The sequence below is a fragment of the Acartia tonsa genome, chromosome 3 (genome assembly GCF_053477335.1).
Source record: "Acartia tonsa isolate MP-2025a chromosome 3, ASM5347733v1, whole genome shotgun sequence".
NCBI lineage: Eukaryota > Metazoa > Arthropoda > Copepoda > Calanoida > Acartiidae > Acartia > Acartia tonsa.
Window position 1 is genome coordinate 21157159 of NC_137262.1, and position 15275 is coordinate 21172433.

Genomic DNA, 15275 nt, shown 5'->3' on the forward strand with positions numbered 1-15275 from the left:
TTAGGCCTTTTCAAAGGGCAGTTTTGAAATACCGTTATTTCATAAAAAAAATTAAAATGCTCAGAGAATGGCTTGGAAGATGAATTTAGGGGTTCTGCATATTTCAATTTAAACAAATAAGGCCAAAGATATAATATCCCAAAAATCTTTTGTCAAAGTCTACTCTACACCTAGCGCTGGCGATTTCTATTTTCACAGGTATAAAATGCATGATTTTAGAAAACTGACTGGCGCTAGGTGTAGAGTAGACTTTGACAAAAGATTTTTTGGATAATATACCTTTGTCCTTATGTGTTTAGATTGAAATATGCAGAAGAGCTTAAAACCTGCACATTGCTGAGATATTGTTAAAACCGCCGTGCTACCGTTATCTGTTGATATTTTACATGCCTGGCGCTAGGTCGCCAGTAGAGATAGAGAGCTGAAATTTTGTACATGTATTTCTAGGCTCCTAAAGTAACTTTTTAGGTTAGCAGAAGACTAAAATTCGAAAAAGTGTATTTTCATGAAAAGATCTAATGTGTATTGCTTATAAGAAACGAACTATAGACAAAAAAAAATTTTAAAGGTTAACTTAAATTTTTATCGTTCTACTACTGTTTTTAACTTAAAACTTAACGGATTTTTAGCGCAACATACTCCTCCCTCCCTTTATTATTTTTGTTCATGTTCATTATTGATTGATTAAAAATATATTTTGGAAAAATATTCTTATCATAGTTTAATACCATTCAAAGTACCTTGTGTATACATAATACATATTATATATACTTTGAAAGTAAAGAATAGTAAGAGAAGGGGGGATGTGTAAGCCTAGGTAGGGAAACTGCACTCCCTACCCCTTGCTACCACATACATCTACGGAAGACAGAATCCTCTATACGGTTGGATCAGAGCCTCTCGTAACACTTAGTTATGGTGTAGCCATGGTATTCACAGGGTTAGCCGGGCTACAAATATTAGGCTGGAATACCTTACTCATGCGCATTAGTTAACAACAATGTAAGCATTTTATAATTGTACAAAATATTAATGAACTATATTGATTATTACATAGCTTATTATTAAAGACATGAAGTGTAAAGAAGTGAAAAGTTGATACATTGATATTGAAGAAGTTTCTTGGCTCCGGCTTCATACAAACACATACAGAGGTATACTTCATTTTATTTATACAGATTTGTAAAACTGTAGTATGTAAAACCATTCATAATCATAATCTGTCAATTCTGTCGTCATTAAGCTGTACTTAATATCCTTGATTATCCTGTTCAGATCATTTCCTATTGTTATTTACATACAAGAGTCTTATATATCGCTAGAATATTTCAGAATTTTTACTTAGGGTCGTTACGTAACGTATAGCTTTTTTCGTTAATTTATGCACGTTAGAATCGTCATATCGTTTTCAACCTTTGCATGTCCATCTTAAACATGTTGATTTTTAACTTTTTTAACAACAATTTTTTATGTGATATAATCAATAATCATCCGTTTGATCTGATTTTTGGAGTACTGATTCTTATTACAAACAGGTACAATATTATAAGCGAATCATCTCTATAATCAAGTCCTAATTATGTTAGTAAATGTTAGTATTTCTTATACTCTTATACATTTATATTCTGATTATTCAGTTCTGACACCATACAAGTGTTATTGTCCGTTTGTCCTATCGTTTCAGTGCGTCGCTTTTATGGATGTTGTCATCCTTGTTATCTATAATATTTATACTTTAATTGAAGCTGTGTTGAATAAAAACACTTCCCTCTAATATATTAACGGCTTTGCCCTAACCTTCATAGACTTTTATGCTGAGAAAGGTGACTCATATAAGCGATTCCCCAAAACCTCCCAATTAAGATCATTTGTAAATTTCTCCAAATGCACAAACAGATATAAAATCTTGCAAATAAGCTTTTAGTTTCTACTTGATCATTGAACAAACTTGTGGTTAGTGAAAACGATAATTTTTTTCTCGTGTGAAATTTGTATGGTTAAAGTTATAATTTTTACTAGCCACGTAAACAAGATTGCAAAAACAAACCATAAAAATATGTATTCATTTAATTTTAATAGACACGTACAAGGTACATACATGGGCTGGTTAAAGAGTAGCTCTGGTAGTGATTGTCTTACTAAAATTGTTATGAGAGATGTTGTTTGTCAGGTTTATTTTTCCTATTTTCAATCTTATTTTGCCTGATTATTTAATACTTTCTAAAACTGTAAGAGTGACGTTATAAAGTTCTGACACCACGAAATATATATTTATAAAGGTGAATATTCTACTTTGCTGAAAAAGCTTTAAACACTATAGTAGTGTAAATCTTATCTTCATAGGACAACCCAACAACTCCTAATCACGCACACAATATAAATCATATTTTTTTTAACCTAGCCCCAGCGGAATATTTCACTAGTTCTAGTGAACTCCCTTGACACACCTAACCTAATGTGAAAATAGCGTATGTAGTGTATTGAAATAGAAATATGTTTTAAAATTCGGAATATTCTTATAAATATTACTAAATATTAAAGGGTATAGAAAGAGCAGAGTCTAATTTTATCTGTATTCAAGTCAACACAGAAAGATGGATTGAGATTAATGATGAGAATTTATGCTTTGATAAAATTGTTGGTATTCTTGGTTTGGTGGCCCACTGATCTATCCACACCAGAGATTCTATTTATCTTTATTTACAGGGTTAATCAAAAGTAACATAAACTGCGAACTAAAAAAAAGGCAAATATGAATTTTCAGAATAGCAGCTTTATTATTTATTTAGGATGGTTTTACTGTAAATATGAAATGTAGATGCATCTTTTGGTTACAAGTTTCGACTGTTAATTTTTTAATAATCAGCGCCAATAAAGCTTAAGATCTCAAAAACAGCATTTGGGTGAAAAACTGGTGAACCAAAAAGATATGCAAATCCAAAACAAAGCAATGGAAAAAATGATTTTTTTTTCTCACTTTTCTCCTCTTTTAAAGATTGATTCTGAATTTATGCATTAATTATTATGAAATACAGTGTAAGGTAGAAATTAATGATTTTTCTAAATAAGAAATATTTTAAACAAGGATGACAACATCCATAAGTAGCGAAGCACAAAAAATCATGGATGGGAATACGTACAAGTAGATTTAAAGTGTATTTATCAAAATCAAGAATAGATTATTTTGATAAATAGATTTGGACCAAAAACACCAAAGATATGGGGAAATATGTAAAACATATAAAAATAGCCAAAAACCTGCTTAAAGGCAGTCTGACCGCCATGGTTGTATTCTTAAAACGACAGGAAATTTAATTTTTATTACCTTAACCTAAAAAATTTTGAAACTTGGACTATATACATCAGAGATATGGAAAAATAAGGGAAAAATTTAATTTTGATATCTATAACTGAAAAATTTTTGGAAATCGGACCATAAACACCAAAGGTATGGAGAAAAATGTAAAAAATACAAAAATAGCCTAAAACCTGCTTAAAGGCAGTCTGACCGTCATAGTTGTTTTCTTTAAGAAACAGGAAATTTAATTTTGATATCTATAACTGAAAAAATTTTGGAAATCGGACCATAAACACCATATGGAGAAAAGTGTGAAAAATAAAAAAATAGCCTAAAACCTGCTAAAAAGTGGTCCGACCGCCATTGATGTGTTATAGTTTATTCTGCTCCTTAATAATAGGAATGTTGTCAAAAAATTTCAAACTTTTATCTTTTATAGGAGCTGAGAAAATCACGTTTCCCCCAAACTAAGACGGACAGACGGACATTTCAAATTATAGAGTAGCTTTGCTACTAAAAAGAAATTTGACCCCTATCACTTTAGAGGACAGCTGCTGACCTTCAGTCTTATGGATAAAGCAAAATAGCAAAATAAATGTTAAAGATAAAAATTACCCTCAAAAGTATACACAAATGTTTTTGATGTGCTAATAAAATCCATTTTAAAATCTTGATTTTGAATATGGTGGCCTTTGAGATGCTCCTACTGGTAGTGATGGTGAGCCAAATGTTATCAAAGTGCATGCCCATGATGACAACTCATATATTGAACTATGGTTCAATTTTTGTATTCTTAGCAACCTCCAGCCAAGCAGTATTAAAAAAGAAAAAAATTCCAATTTTAATTACTCCAATTCATAAGGTAAACACTGTAGCTTGTCGGGATTCTTTATTGGAGATTGCTGTGACTATAAAAAATGGTACATAGGTTAATAGACAAGTTGTTGTAATGGGCATGTACTTAGATAACATTTGGCTCACCAAAAAAGTGAAGAAAAGTGCAAAAATAACATTTTTCCTGTTTGATTATCTTTTATATTGGCATATCTTTTGGGTTCACCCCCAAATGCTGTTTTTGAGATCTTGTGCTTCATTAGTGCTAATTAAAAAAAATTAACAGTGGAAACTTGTAACCATAAGATGCATCTACATTTTATATTTACAGTAAAATCATCCTAAATGAATAATAAAGCTGCTATTCTGAAAATTCAGATTTGCCTATTTTTTTGGTTCGCAGTTTAGTTTTCCAACATCCCTTAAAATCTTAATTATTATCTATATTAAAAAGTATAACAATGTCGGTCCGTCTAAAGCTTAAGATCTCGGTAATAAATTAATCGATTGAGCTGGTCAGTGAATATACAAACGGGTTTTGTGATGGTTTTAACTATTTTCTTGGTGAAATGGATTTTTATATTTTTTGGAAAAAAAACAAAAACAAATAAAAGGGTAGAGGGAACACCAACTGCACACTGGGGCGAAGTCTCTGTTTTCATTTTGATTGAAAACTAGTGGAAATTAATTGGATTTAAATAAATTGTATCTTTTTATTGACAGTTGTCTTCAGATGGAAAGTGAAAATTTATATTAATATTTCCAGTATTGTTGTCAACGATGGTCTTAAGTAATGGGCTAATGAATGGATTAGAAAGCAAACCTGGAAAAAAATTCTAAACGGTATATGGGGTTTGTTTGTGTACACGAAAAGTACTGTTATTAGTTAACACACTGTGTTAAAGTATTGTTTTTTCATACATTTTCTGTAGACACACTGTGTACAAGTAGTTTCTAAATATTTTTTACATTATCAGTAGACATAATGTGTATAAGTATTATTATTCATACCTTATTTGTAGACACACTGTGTACAAGTATTGTTTATTTCTGTAGACATACTGTGTAGGAATATTGTTTATTTATACATTATCTGTAGACACACTGTGTACAAGTATTGTTTATTCATACATTATTGGGCTTCCCATTCACAACAAATCTACAATACATAATAGGTTTGTGTAAAACTTATATGTACTTATTTAGTACCTTATAACAGAATTACAATTATTTATTCATTTATATAATTACTAGCGGCTACGCTTCTAGAGGCCTCTAGGGACACTTTAGGAGAGGGTAGTTGAATTATCTCATTTTCTATTCAATGTTTTTAAAAAGTAGTTAATTTAAAATTTTTAATGCAATGTAATTATCATTTATAAATGTTGATATAAAATGTATAGGTATGTTGTTTTGTTCCAATAAAAAATATTGGAATTTGAATTTGTCAGTCAGTCCGTAACTCTAATGAAGGGCTGAAATTTAATTAATTTTGCATTCTACATATTTTCACCAAGTTTTATTGAGATTTGTTTATTAATTGGAAATGCTAGATCGATTCCTAGATTTTTAGGTTTTCGCGATTTTCTTGATTCGTATTCAGGATTGACGGTTGAAATTATCAGGGATTAAATATGCTCATTTTTTTACATATTTCCATCGAGTTTCATTCAGATTTGTCTTTTAATTGCAGTGCTAGATCGATTCCTAGATTTTTAAGTTTTAGTGATTTAAAGGTTGTTTGGTGTGAAAGGTTTCGTGATTTCCCTATTTTATTAAGGTTAAAGTTATTGTATGTCACTGCTCTATAGTAAATTTTTTTCCCGATATCCATTCATAATTTTTTAGCTTCGCTACTTGTGGATGTTGTCAACCTTGTTTGATTTTAATTTTTCCTGTTTGTAAAATTTTTAATGAATAGACAGACAAAAAACTAAATTGAACTAAATAGAAGTTTAATGCTTACGATGCTTGCTACAGTGTAAGGAGTAAATGGCTCGAGTTTAATCAAAGTATCAATAAAAATGTGTTGATTTTAATTTTACTACTGTCATTTTAGTACAAAAAAGTGTTAGCTTATTATGATAAGCCTCTGTTTTTGAATTCAGATTTAAATTTTAAAACCATTAGATATTAGATAATAAAAGCTGTTGTAGTTGTATAGTTGTAACTTATTTCTATCAATCACAACTGTCCAGTCAACACATCAATTTTTAATTATTAAGAATATGAAATTAATTTATAAAAGATGATGATGAGTTTTCCAAGTTATAAAAATTCATTCAATGATTTATGGAACTAGATGAGATGAATTATTTGATAGATATTTCAATCATCTATTCAATGAGGGAACATTTTACATTTATTATGAAAACGTAGGAAAGATTGAACCAATAATTCACCAAACTAAAGAAAAAAAGAGTAATTTTTTATTAGAAATATAAACATAAATGTATATAAAGATTTTGACTAATGATAACGGTACGTTTGTCGTTTAGGGGGTTTGTCGGATTAGGACGTTTGTCGTAGTAGGACGTTTGTCGGTGTACCATGATAACTAAGTCTTTTTTTTTAAATTAAGCATAATATAAGGCAAACCATTGAGATTGTTAGAAAAAAAGAGAAAGATAAAACAGAAATTTTAAATAGACATAATAATGATGAGAACATCCAATGTGTAATGTCGATAGACTGGAGAACTCTAAACTTTATGCTGGAAGCTCATTGTTATAAGGAATGCTCACAAAATTATTTATACGAATATCTTGAATAACAGTTTCTCCTATACCGTTTCTTAAAGACAGACGGGCGGGCGGACATTTCGAATTACAAAGTAGCTTTGATACTACAAAGAAATAAAAGAGATAAGGCAAATGGTATCTCATTGTCAAATTGCTAACTTTCTCAGAAATATTTTAGATAGCAAGATGCATATGTATTAAAAACAAACAATGTCTCTCATATTGTGCACATCTATTGCAAGAATAACAAATTAATATTATTATTGCAAAAGTGATTATTCCACTAATATTTATTTCTTATACAATATAGAAATACTTAGTTGTATAGCTTATCCAGTATTGATGCTTTTATTAACCTATGATGACTTTCCTCTTATGTACGTTCGACTGTCTTAATTTGAGGTTATTGCTTCCCTCGACGATAGTCAGTATCTTGATGAAATGCATGTACTTCATAAGAATTGTCTTCCTGAAATAACTTTGGCTATAGTATGGCAAAAAAATGGTTCTTCTTATTTTCAAAATTAGTTTAATAAAGCAGATTTTCACAAAGTAAATTTGTAAAATATTAAAATCATCATTGAAGGCAGATACATTATAGTTTAATTTTTAAAAGGTGCAAATGAGTTAATTTTGTTTGTGATTATCGTTGCTTTGTGTATAATTATAGGGCTACAGCATGGGTTCATTAACATCTTTGTACAATATACATGCACTAATCACTATGATTTTGGATAATAATAATAACAACAATGACAACATAAATAAATAGCGAATCCTAAAAATTATCAATGGACAACGGGGAAAAATTAACTATAGAGCATTAATTAAACATTATACTTGATAAATGATCTTTTGAAGCATTATAAACAGACCGACATAGAAAGTTACTTTTTTTATTTTTATGATAATATTATAAATGTTTGTTGCCAGAAATTTGAAAAGCTTTCGATTAACCATCGCAATTAAGGATTTAGTTATTAAGGAAAATAGGAAAATCTAGGAATCGATCAGGCACCCCAATAAATTGACAAATCATAATGAAACTTGGTGAAAATATGTAGAATGTGAACTTTTAATCACTTAGAATTTCAGCCCTCTATCTTGAAAAGGAGAGAGAAAATCACGTTTTGCCCATAGCGTTACGGATAGACAGAGACACAGATCGAATGAAAGAGTAGCTTCCCTACTAATAATCATATAGAAACAATTCATATCATGTTATTTAGTATTATCAAAAATGTAATCTATAATACAAAGTAGCTTGATGTCTGTCTGTCTGTCCGTCCGTCCGTCTGAAGCTTAAGATCTCAGTAACCACTGAACCGATCGGATTCTACTCTTCAGGGTATATACCTATTGGTCCTGCGGTGGTTTTAAGCTATTTTTTGGGGGGTGGGACACCCCCCTCCCCAAAAAAAAAACAAAAAAAATCCTCCCCCCTGTTTTTTTTTTACGAATTTTGCAAATTCGTTATTTAATCGCTATTTTTTTTTTTTTACGAATTTTGCGAATTCGTTATTTAATCGAGAAAATGTTTCCTGCTGGGTAGGTGCGAAAATTTGTGATCCGTTCTGCTGGGTAAGTAATAGAAGATGTAATTATACCTCTTGGGGCAAAGCCCCTAGAGGCTAGGGGCGAAGCCGCTAGTATAAAATAAAGCACATAATTTGTAAACATTCAAAAAAAACTTTGTTAACCCTTACAGATCGGACCCCAATTCCCACCTTATCAGATTGGGGGGAGGGGGAGCTATAAGAGCCCCCCCTCTATCTCGGCTCCTGTTAGAGATAGAGACGTAAATTTTTTTCTGGTGGTTCATGTATATTTTTGAGAAAATTACTTTTTCTAGTCATTGCGGCCAGACCGCTCCTTAGTCGATTTTTAGCGGCCAGCCGCTAAATAAAAAAAGAAATGTAGAGCGGCCAATTTTAAAGCTAGGATAACCAAATTTTAGGGCGGTTGGCGGTGCCAATTAATATTTTTATCTGTTTATGATCACAATAAAAGATTACATACAAAAATTGGCTGGTCTAGAGCTGTTTTAAAATTCGGCAACTGGCAGCTTAAAAACGGCAAAACTACAGGTAGGAAATAAAGATCGGTCATGGAGTGGTCAAACGGTCATGACTTTACTATTCACGGAAGTTCATCATTGCTCAAGGATTTATCCCAAAAAATTACAGGTCCTAGCTGTAATAGAAGCCATGATATTCATGATATATGTCTATAGTATAAGCCGGACAAAAAATTTGTCTGAAATCGGCCAGGAAGCGGTCAAACGGCCATAACATCACTTTTATCAGATGTTCATTGATATCTAAGTATTCACCAAAAAAAATTTAGGTCTCTAGGTACTTTATAACAAAAGTCATAATGTAGAAATTAAGATTTATTTAGATTTTTTTTCTAATTTTGGTGCTACCTAACCAACTTTGACCGGACACCACGACCGACACAGACCAGATATCCTTATAAAATCAACTCTTGCCGACGTATAATAATTACTAAACTTACTTACTCTTAGAGCCCTCTTCCCCCCCCCCCCCACCTCCCGATCTGTAAGGGTTAAAGATATTTAGCTGCGGCTACTACTTCGTCTTGGTAGAAGACGGCTGCTAATTTTGTTTTTATTGTCTTTCAAGTGGTTTCATCAAATCTTGCGAATGCAGGTGAAAAAATGTAATATTTTACATTGTACCTTCTTTTCTTTCTATATCGCTCAAAGTGCTTATGTTGAGTTTTCTTTACCAAAAAAAGCATGCAGATAAACATAAAATTAATAGAAAAAAATGTATTGAAATAACAAATATTGAATGCGCAATAATATCAAAGTATCATAATACTTCAAAACAGCAAGATTAGGTTTAAAACCTTTCTTGACAATATTAATAATATAGGGTAGGTCGTATTTTTTAATAGGGAGTTTTTGGTTGATCTGTGTAGCTAAAGCTGCTTAGAAAATGTGTCTATTTAAAAAAGAGTTAAAATTTGAAAAATCTATATTATACGACTTGCATTAAATTTTGAGCTATAAAAGCAACAATACACATACACGCAGACAGTATTAATCAGAAAAGAAAGAAAGAAAATCTAAACGAATTTATCCTTCATTTAATTGATGTAACAATGTCTGTGTAAGACACGGAATACAATTTGAAGTAGAAAAACTATAGATGAATTCATTCACATATTAAAATGTGTATTATGTATTTAGTATAAAATTTGTTACTCATTTACTAAGTATATTTGTGATAACTTTTATTTAATAGATTCTTCCAATTTTTAACATTTACAAAACAGCCTGCTTTATTGCTTCAAGATCCATGTCAGATCTATATGGGAAATAAATGTCTATAAATGAGCTCAAGTTTTCCAAGGATTAAATGTTCAAAACTCATAGTGCTCCAATAATCCTCATTAAACTCTCATTGACCAAACAATAAGACCTTTATTCTATTTGTTTATGGAATGAATAAAGTTTTTCAATCCATGTTGATACTTGAATTACATTAAAGTATTTAATCTTGATTTAATAAACAAAAAATATACGTTCATAATATAGAAAATCTAAGAAAATTCTGTTTTAAAAGGATTTGATTGTGGCGACACTTCCGTAGTGTTCAAATATTAAAACTAAAATTTCAATCATATTAACCCTTTGGTGACGGTAATGTAAATAAAAAATATAATTGAAGAAATCTTTTAAAAATCATTTAAAATATTAAATATTTACTTCTTTCTTTTAGATAGTAATGGCGAGGGAGGAAAATTGAAATAGATAAATAGATATGTACTTATAGAAAACTAGCCAATAGTGAGATAGTTATATCGAGCCAACTCTAGTATTAAAATACTTATGAACATGCTTGGCAATTTACAAGATTTATACAAAGAAATAAGCTATTTGAGTTCTATATGCGTTTATGTAAACAGGAATATTATTCCACAAATAAAAAGGTACATCAAAACAGAAAAACAGGTTTTTTAAAGCGAAATTGAAGAGAAACAAGGATTACAACATCCATAAGTACCGAAGCACAACAAATTAAATAAGAATTTAGATATTAGTTGTCAAAGGCATGTATATTAGTAAAAAAATCACGAAACCTTTTCAACATTTGTTTTTAATTTCTTAATATTTATATTTCAGTACTGTGAATAACAGACTGACGGTCAAAGTAAATTACATATTGGATGTTCAAAACAATGGGAAATTTAATTTTTATATTTTTAACTACAAAAATTTTTAAAAAGATATGAGGAAAAATGTGAAAAATATAAAAATAGCCAAAAACCTGCAAAAAGGCAGTCTGACCGCCATTGATGTTTTCTTGAAACAACAGGAAATTTAATCTTGATATCTATAACTGAAAATCTTTGGAAATCGGGTCATAAACACCAAAGGTATGGAGAAAAATGTGAAAAATACAAAAATAGCCTAAAACCTGCTTAAAGACAGTCTGACCTTCATAGTTGTTTTCTTGAAACGACAGGAAATTTAATTTTGATACTGTAACTGAAAAATTTTTGGAAATCGGACCATTAAAGGACGCCTGCAAGAAATAACACGCTTTAACTGCTAAAAGACTGCCCACAAGAAGACCCAATACCCCAAATTATAAGCCTTCAGCTTCAATAACAAAAAAGTTATAGGCATTTCAAAATAGCATTTTATGTACAATGGAATTTTTGAAAGATTTCCAATGCTCATAAAAGAAAAAACAATATTAAATTACGTTGCCTAGACATAAAATTATAACCTTATCTTTGTCAGAAACTTAGATTGCCTGTAACTGATTACATTTTTACAATAAAAACACCACTTTTTATAGTCAAAATCTATGAAAAAAAATCGATTTAAATTGCAGTTTTAAACGAAAATCATAGCGGAAACAAAGGGGTAAACTAATACAAGCTTAGCTGTGATTGGTTGTTAAGCTGATTCAGCCTTCTGATTGGCTACAGTACATTCGGTACAACGCAAGTAAAACTTAATTTTTTTTAATGATTTTGACTATAAAAATGTGTATTTTTATTGTAAAAATATAATTAGTTACTGGAAACCTAAATTTATGACAAAAATAAGCTTATAATTTTGTTTCTAGGCCACGTAGTTTAATTTTAAAGTTTTCAACATGAGCATTGCAATTCTTTCAAAATTTCCATTGTACATAAGATGTCATTTTAAAATGCCTAGAACTTTTTTGTTATAGAAGCTGAAGGCTTCAAATTTGGGGTATTTGGTCTACTTGTGGCAGTCTTTCAGCAGTTAAAGCGTCGTATTTCTTGCAGGCTTCCTTTAACACCAAAGATATGGAGAAAAATTTAAAAAATACAAAAATAGCCTAAAACCTGCTAAAAAGCTGTCCGACCGCCATTGATGATGTATAGTTAATTGTGCTCAATTTTCTTTTTACTTTGTTGTGTAAAAGTTAACTAACATAAGAAATATAATTTCAGGTAAAGTTATGGATGAAGATGATGAAGAATTAGCTCGACTACTGCCACCAACCTCCAGACATAATTCTCCAGCCAGACCACACACAGCCACAACAAGAAGAGAATCTCCAGGAAGAAGAAGTTCCTGCTCCCGCCAGCCCTCTCCAGTAAGACAACAAAGAAAATATCCAGAACAAAAGGAAAATATTTCCTCCTCCCAGCACAACACAAGACAAAGTTATTCCACTGTGCAAGAATTTCGTATAGATGAAAAATTAAGTAACCTTGCCTGTCATACAAAACATAAAAAGTTTGCTGGAGAGAGAATAAGGTTAAATATTTTTTTTATATATCCTCCTACAAATGTGTATATATATTTAGTCTTAAATTCTTTTTTTATAGTAATATTAATTATCTTCCTTTAATTTTTCTTGACAGGTTGATTTAAAACAATATTAATAACAACCACAAACATTAAGCTTAAAACATTATACAGGCTTAAAAACGAAAATTAATCAACAAATCAAAATAAAGCAGTATGTCTGAAGAAAAACAATCAATTTAAAGTTAATAAAATCATTAAGTCATGTAAAAATTTGTTGTCTTAACAAAAAATAAACACATTTAAAATAAGGACAAAAGGACTGGCTATAGATATTCTCAAGCAATATTTGAAAGAAGGCGTCTTAACTTTTTTGCTTTTTATTTAAGATAGCTAGTCGGTGTTTTCTTAAAAGTTGACTTAAAATACTCAGTTGACTTAAAATACTTGAACTGAGCGGACGTGTCGTAAATGTCTCGCTTTTAATACATAGTTCAAGCCAGAAGGGACTAAATTTGTTTTAAAAAATGTCGGACAAAAACCGTTTTGCAAATCTTCCTATTGAGTTGACAAGTGAGGATATCTCCAAAGATATCATGGAGGCTATTACTAAGCTTACGGAAAAACAATCCTCCGACCACAAGCAAGTGATGGATAAGCTCAACAGCCTGGATGATTTAATACAAAGGGTCCATGTCCTTGAGGAAAATTACAAGAAGGTTCTACCCCTTATTCAAAAATTTCCACAAATTGAAAAGGATATTAGCGCCATAAAGGTTGTTAACACAAATTTGAAGACAGAGATGGAGAGCTACAAATCTGAAATCAAATTGCTAAAAATCAAGCTGGATGAACGAGAACAACACAGCAGAAACGAGTGTGTAAGAATCAATGGTGTACAAGTTGATAAAGATCTGGAAAAGTCCCTTGGCCACAATCAAGCAGCCATGAAAGCAGTTGAAGAGGTCCTCAAACCTCTGCTAGAGGCGAACAAAAACCGTCTCAAAATGCCCACTGAACCAGGTCAATTCATCAAAAATGCCCATATTCTGCCTATACCGAAAGACAAGAATGGATCATACAAAGTTCCACCTATAATTGTAAGGTTCCATAGTCGCCCATTGAAAGATTTTATCCTCTCAAACAAAAAAAATCTGCCTATAAGAGAAATTGACGTCAAAAATGGTGTAGAGAGATACTCGATAAGCGCCGACCTCACCAAAATGAGGTATGATGTAATGCAAAAACTGATCAGAAGTAAACAATTCTCTAAATGCTGGCACCTGGATGGTAGAGTGATCAAATATATTAAGAACGAAGGAGACAGGATACAATCTGTGAAGTTTTTTGATAAATCATGCAATGAACTAATGAACAATTAAATAGTGCTCAAAGTTAGTATATATAATAGTAATTATGACCTAATCTTAACCTTCTAAATTAAACTAGTAATTGAATTTTATTCAAAATAGTATTTCTCGCTATTTTTTTTCCCCTCAATTTTTAAATATGTCCTTTCATACACCCTAAATATCTTATTTCAACAGGAAGTTAAAATATTCTCACCCCCTCTCTCCTTCCCTTCCTTAATAAAATTTCTTAAGTTTTCCCACGCAAAAATTTTACAACATTTTTTATGTGCTATTTTTTCTTTAAATTTTGACATTTATTAATTATCTAAATGAATGTTTTGCTGATAAATTAAATAGTGCAAATCAAAACGATATTGAAAGCCCGTACCTCAGTATAGATTTAAAATGTTCCTATTTTGACAACACACAACTCATTAATAAATTTAAGAATTGCAGGAAGATAAAATTCTTAAGCTGGAATCTTGGTTCCTTACCCTCGAAATTTGATGAATTTAAAGAATATATCAATTTTCTTCTACAAAACAACATTTATTTTGACATAATTTGTATTCAAGAAATATTTTCAATTATTGATCAAGATCTATATAAACTTGAAAATTATAATTTTGTATTCTCATCTAGAAAAAAGGGGAAGGGAGGGGGAGTTGGAATCTATATTCATAAAAAACATAGATTTACTGTAATTGATGATTTATCATATTTTGAAGAAAATCTTTTTGAATCTTTAACATTGAAAGTTATTACTGAACAGAAAAAAAGCAATATAATTAGTTGTGTCTATCGTCCAAATTCTCCAGTACAAGGCATGAGTTCTAATGATCAGATGGAATATTTCATTGATAAAATATCAAATTTACAAGCAGCAATGTCATCTTATAAAGGTGACTCTTACATCATGTCTGACTTGAATTTAGATCTCCTTAAATTTGAATCTCATTTAAAAACAAATGATTTTATAGAGAACACTTTATCTAACGGGTTTTTGCCTTTAATTACTAAACCAACTAGAGTTACACATGCTTCATGTACATTGATTGATAATATTTTATCTAATTCTTGCAATAATACATTGGAATCTGGCGTTATTCTGAACTCAATTTCTGATCATTTCCCTATTTTTCATGTTAGTTCTCAAACACAAAAAACAGAAAAGCCTAAAACATTTATCAGCAGGGATATAACAAGTGAAAAAATTATTCAATTTAATGCAATGTTAAACACGAACAACTGGGGTAATGTTCTTAATGAATTAAACCCACAAATTA

The 15275-nt window shown here is 30.6% G+C and overlaps 1 protein-coding gene across 2 annotated transcripts in view; it reads left to right on the forward strand.

Annotated features, from left to right (window-relative positions):
- The first annotated feature begins 911 nt into the window (after positions 1-911).
- The window catches only part of LOC145313619 (uncharacterized), a 32997-nt gene continuing 18633 nt past the window's right edge, over positions 912-15275 (forward strand). For both annotated transcript variants that reach the window (XM_080153094.1, XM_080153095.1), the window contains exons 1-2: positions 912-1154; positions 12337-12646. In XM_080153094.1, the coding sequence (XP_080009220.1) occupies positions 12345-12646 (302 nt within the window). In that variant the 5' untranslated portion in view covers positions 912-1154; positions 12337-12344. The remainder of the gene's footprint in view (positions 1155-12336; positions 12647-15275) is intronic.